The sequence below is a fragment of the Pleuronectes platessa genome, chromosome 10, assembly GCF_947347685.1.
Source record: "Pleuronectes platessa chromosome 10, fPlePla1.1, whole genome shotgun sequence".
NCBI lineage: Eukaryota > Metazoa > Chordata > Actinopteri > Pleuronectiformes > Pleuronectidae > Pleuronectes > Pleuronectes platessa.
In genome coordinates this window covers 8,579,446-8,585,404 of record NC_070635.1, presented here as the reverse complement: position 1 = coordinate 8,585,404, position 5,959 = coordinate 8,579,446, and the positions used below count along the sequence as shown (strand labels likewise).

Sequence of the window (5,959 nt, the reverse complement as noted above, 5' to 3'; positions counted from 1 at the left end):
AGAGACAGAGGGAACATGAAACTCACATTTTTCCGCCTTCACAAAAAGCTGGTTAGCGAGGAGGCGTTGAAGAACCTCCCGAACATGCTGAACGTGCGTCGTCTCATCTGGTAAGAAGATGAGGATGTCGTCCAGGTAGACAAAAACATAACGATCCAGCATGTCCCGGCGGACATCATTGACTAAAGCCTGGAAAACCGCTGGGGCATTGGTTAAACCAAAAGGCATAACAAGATATTTATAGTGCCCACTAGGGGTGTTGAAGGCCGTCTTCCATTCGTCCCCCTCCCTTATCCCAACCAGATGGTAAGCATTTCGTAGATCTAGCTTGGTGAAGATCTTGGCGTTTCTCAACAATTCAAAAGCGGAGGACATCAGAGGGAGGGGATAACGATTCTTGATGGTAATGTCATTAAGACCTCTGTAGTCAATGCAGGAACGAAGTGTTTTATTCTTCTTATCAACAAAAAAAAATCCTGCACCGGCAGGAGAAGAGGATGGATGAATAAGTCCTGTAGACAGAGAAGAGTCGATATATTTCCTCATAGTCTCTACCTCTGGTGCAGACAGGGAATAGAGGCGCCCCCTAGGGGGCGAAGTGCCTGGTAATAAATCAATAGCACAGTCATAAGGTCGGTGAGGAGGAAGGGCGGAGGCCCGGGTCTTATTAAAAACCTCTTTGAAATCGCGGTAACACGGAGGAACCTTGGAGAGATCCGGGAAGTCTGAGTCCAGGGATGCTGGTAGAGATTTAGTACCTGAGTTGCGCGGAACCACAGTGAGTCTGAGATTAATCGGGGAGGACCCTTCTGAAGTGTGGGAAACCTCTGAGGTAGAGCCCGAAGGGACACAGGTGACAGAACAATTCCCTCCCCAGCCCAATATTCTCCCTGTGGACCAGTTAATGTGAGGATTATGCTTTGAAAGCCATGGGAACCCCAAAATGAGGGGGTGTGATGGAGAGTTGAGGAGATGAAAACTCAGAGCCTCTGTGTGATCCTTAGAAATCGTAAATTGGATAGGACGGGTGCGGTGAGTCACCCTAAACAGTAGGCGTCCATCCAGAGCGTGGGCTTCTAAAGGTTTGGGGAGAGGAATTAATTCAAATCTTAGTCTCATAGCTAATCTCCCCCGAAAACTTCTCAGGATGGGAGAGATGAAGTGACTTCACGTATGTCACTGGAGCGGGTAGTAGCGCTGAAGCTGCACCCGGGGCTGGATCTGTACTCGGAGCTGAAGTCTGAAGTTGTTGGACCGGAGGGGAAGAAAGCTGAGCCATCAGCTGCCCAAACTGCTCGGACAGTTGACCAATCTGGGCCGACATTCCGCTCATCTGGCCGCCGACTGCGTGCAGACTCTCCTCCGTCTGCACAATCCTCTTGCCCTGAGCCCGCAGAGCCGCGAGCACAGTTTCCGCGTCGGCTGGATCCAGCTTGGCCAGTTCGTACTGTGAGGGATGCAGTATGGTGTGAGGATCCAATAACAGAACACGGAGGCACAGGTAGGAGCAGTTAACAAACTTTACTTCTTGAATATGATACACGTAAAGGCAGTCCAAACACGAGAACGTGAATCCAACAGAAGGCAGGCAGTGGCAAAGTTTGTAATCCGAAAATCCAACAGGGAGCAGGCAGAAGCAGAGTTCGTAATTGTTAAGGTCCAAGGTCGGTACACGGGCAGGCAGTCGGCGAAGGTGCAGAGTATCCAGCAGGGAAAAGGCAGAGACGAGAAACGTTAAACAGGCAGTGGTCGGCAACAATAGAGCTATCAGAGAAAAATGCTGGGACGGTAAGAACATGAAGATACAAAGACGAACTGGCAACGCGACACAGGAACACAGGGACTAAATACACCAGGTGATTAGGAACAGGTGCAACCAATCGGGGAGGAGCTGACAATCACCAGGGTGGAACACACATGAGGGAGGGAGTGAGGAGTCTGAAACGAGAGGAGAGATGAGTAGGGACACACAACACAGAACATAAATCATGACCACCCAGGGGAAACAACTTATCGGACAGGACGAGACCTGACACACCTACTTCTACTAACTCTGTGTCATGGGAATTTCTCAATAGTCAAGCACAAGTCATTACAATGTCTTTCTGGAAGTTCATTCTACATCTGCTGATGGGCATCAATGTACAAGACCATGGAATAGATTTCATACAATGAGCAATGACATACAAGAAAAGCAGCACTTTATACATCTCGCAGCCCCTCCTAGAGAGGAGACAAATGTTATCGGTAAACCTCTTTCATGTTAAGCAATAGGTGACCAATATCCTGTCACCTACTCTTTCCCAGACCCTTGGAATGTAACATCTGTTTTTCAAGAAAGATCATCTTTCGAAACATCAAAGTAGTTCCTAATCAAAGTAGTTCCTAATATCAATCATTGCCCTAATAGTAACATTTCTATCACACTCTGCCAATCAGTTGTCCTTGAACACTTTCCGGTTTTCAAGTTGCTATTGTCTTCTTCTTAACTGTGATTATCTTTCTACTGTTGACTGATGCTCTGTTGTAGCACAAGGGCGCTCCCTGGTGGAATGTAAGAGCAGAGCTGGGTGTTGCCTGATAGTGTTCATAAGCACACAACAGTTTTTTAATAAAAGTTTATAACAGTGACACCATGACAAAATGTTATCAGGCTGCTGCTGGTGATAAACATGAGACATGTTATCAAGTTGATGACACTTGAACAAACCTGGGAAGTATTGTGGTATGAAGATTTATTTATTAAAACTGGATTTGAAATCAGCCGTGAGACAAACAGAGGAATTTAAAGCAATACATTTTTTTTTTTTTTTTGATTATAGAATAAAAAGACATTGTAACAAGGCTGTGACTCAATAAATACAATTACAACTAATAACGACTGCCACAGTTTAGTATAACCAAAGAACTGGAAATAATACAAACACAAAAGATTATTGATTAGTCATTTATTACATTTTACATTTCATCCACAATAGAAACTCGGTGGGGCAGAGCAGTAATATTCTACAGATGTAACTGTTCACTCTATTTCAACACAATGCAGACTTTACATCAACATGAGTCCCACCAAGCTCAGGACAGTGCAAACCATTGTGGAAATAGACCCACTGATGGTAGTGGATGAGTCTGGATCAGAAAAAGAAAGACATTACTCTACAAACAGATCCACGGCATGCAAAAGAGAGAAAGAGAGCTTAAGTACCATGCAGTTTGTGGACCTCAGAGGTTTCCAGACCAGTGACAGTGTTTTGGGCGGTGCAGGTGTACTTCCCCAGGTGCCTCTCTTCCATCTCGTGGATGAAGTGCACAGGCCCGTATATCAGCATGTGTTTGAATCTCCAGTAGTAAGTCGCCTTTGGCAGCGAGTCAGCAGAGCACCTCAGAGTGACCCTATCCTCCAGCTCTGCTCCGATTGGCGTCTGATCGATTATCGGTCTGTCAGGTCCATCTGCACGGATGAGGAAGGAGATCTTTAAGAAGGCTGAAAAAAAGGAGCTAGAGCAGCTGAATGTTAATAAAGTAGAAATGCAGGTACCTACAGAAGACTTTGAGACTGCAATTGGTTGTTTCAAAACTGATATCATTGCTGACGTTACAGAGAAACCCTCCAGTATCCAGCCGGTCCACTGGGCTGATGGACAACACTCTGTTGCCCTCGTGAAAACTGAATCTGCCTCCAGGAGCAACAGGTTTTCCATCTTTCATCCACTCTCTGCTCACCAAGCCGTTGGCATCACAGGCTAGTTTCACAGAGGTTTTAGCCTCTATTAGGTTCCCTGTGGGACAGGCCATGGTGGGTTTTGACACTGGGGCTGTGCACAAAGGAATAAATCAAATGAAAAGACAGTGAGACACCTTATATCAAATCAAAATCAAATCAAAGTTTATTGTCACATGCACCAATGACAGCGTAATCAGAGCAGTGAAATTCTTGTGACCTGACAGGCAACATCTACGCAGTAGTAGGCTTTACAAAATAGAAAAATAACATACTATATAAAATATAACATATAACCTAGTAACATATAACATAGTAAAATGAAGCAGCAGTTTACAGGGTGAAGGAGTGGGGAATATTAAATTAAATAATATTAATATATTTGAAGTAAGTAAGTAGTAAGTGTATTTGTATGCATGGGGGAGCAGAAAATACATGGTAACTGTTCAGAGAGTCAGTGTTGCTGGTTCAGAAGCCTTACGGCCTGGGGGAAAAAGCTGTTTTTGAGTCTACCAAGCAATGTGACCTAATGTGTCCTTAGACTCAGACTTCTCATTCCAAACAAATCGATAACACACAAGCATTATTTGAACCTTTTTAAAGAGGTGTTGGATTCGTACATCTCACTTACTCAATACTTCCAGCTTGGCAGTTCCTTGAATCTGCTCTCCTCCATTTGGGATGATCATCAACTCGTATTCTCCGCTGTCCTTCTCTGTCAGATGTCTCAGCACCAGAGATCCAGTGGATTTATCCACTTCAACCCGGTTCTCGTAGCCTTGTCCCACGACGTCCACAGTGGTGGAAGTGATCACATTGGTGGTGCCGTTGAAGCCCCAGGTCAGTGCCAGGAACGGCTCTGCGGTCGGTTTCACAGATGTTGTGAAGGTCACACTCCCTCCTGTTATCCCACGAAGGACGTCAACAGTGACGAAACCGGCTCCATGGCAGAGACCTGCTGAGACGTGCACGTATCAACCAACATGTCACAACTTTTAATTCTATCGATGAGACATTAGATCAATATTCCCAAAGTCTTACCTGAGGACAGAAGCACAAGTGTGGCTGACCAGAGAAGTGAGTATTTCATGGTGTATTGTCAGTTTGGTCCTCTTCTGATGTTGTGTGAGCTTCTGGCTCCTGTGTTAGTGCGACAATGGAACAACTGCCCTGAAGATTATCTGTAATAAATGAAATGTCATCAAGATGTCCACAGGCCTGCCATGCTTAATTATTACCTACACTCACCTTTGGTTATTATTGTCCCACTGTCTTACGTAAGCTAATAAAACAACTGAATATCAGAAATTATGATAACGATCCTTCATCAGCTCATCGTGAGAGAGACCACAGCTCTCTGAGATGGACACTTAGTAGGAACAGACTATCTTTGAGCTAAATGCTCTCATGTTATATATAAACACACTCACAGAACTTTGTGGGTTTTCCATGGTTGAACCAGGATTAAAACATTTCAAGACTGACAATAATTTACAAATAAGGCAAAAGTGAAAAGGAATAAAATATTCTCAATAAAAGCTTCACCTACGTGCAGTGCTGTGCACACTTGTTTGTCTGTGACAGTGTGAACTATAAGCTCAGGCTTTTTTGACATACTTATTATGACATTTCAACTTAATTTGAGTAAAGTGAGCAGGAAATGGGAGGAGAGAATGGAGGAAGATAATTTACACTCAGCCTTTTTTCTGTGATTATTAATAATAATAATGTTAATATCTCAGCAGTTTCAGATATCAGGATTTACCAAATTACTTTTGTTACCTTACTATGATTTATTCTCAAGACTGCTCTGGAATACATTTGTATTTTGTGTTGAAGAGGTGAGATTATAGAAAGTGAACCTCTTCCATAATATATCCATTTATTCCAGGAGTTGATCTGATTAAGTATCACTATTTCCTGTTTACTGGGATTGATTAAAAAGGAACTTACTATCATGAAGCTCAATATACAAGATATTATAGGAGCTGTTAGGAGAAAGTGTGGGATGCAAGTTTTGTTTGGGTGTTTATTTGAATTAGTACATTTATAAAACGTTTCGTTAGAAAGACAGAAAATACTTTGTATATTATGTGTTTTTAAAAATATTCATATAATTGTCGCTTCTATGATTTGTCCTGGTGATCTTTGATGTTCAAGTTTAACCAGCAGAGGGAGACATGTTGCAGCCTCTCCACCACAGACATGAATGTGTTGCTGCAGTTTCATTGGGTTGCT

At 43.3% G+C, this 5,959-nt stretch overlaps 1 protein-coding gene across 1 annotated transcript; it reads right to left on the bottom strand.

Annotated features, from left to right (window-relative positions):
* Window positions 1–3,173: 3,173 nt before the first annotated feature.
* Window positions 3,174–4,811, bottom strand: LOC128449239 (carcinoembryonic antigen-related cell adhesion molecule 1-like). The gene is made up of 4 exons (XM_053432299.1): window positions 4,763–4,811; window positions 4,353–4,676; window positions 3,543–3,815; window positions 3,174–3,451 (listed from the first exon to the last, which is right to left on the bottom strand). The coding sequence occupies exons 1-4, from the start codon at window positions 4,809–4,811 to the stop codon at window positions 3,198–3,200; spliced, it is 900 nt and encodes a 299-aa protein (XP_053288274.1). The 3' UTR covers window positions 3,174–3,197.
* Window positions 4,812–5,959: the final 1,148 nt, after the last annotated feature.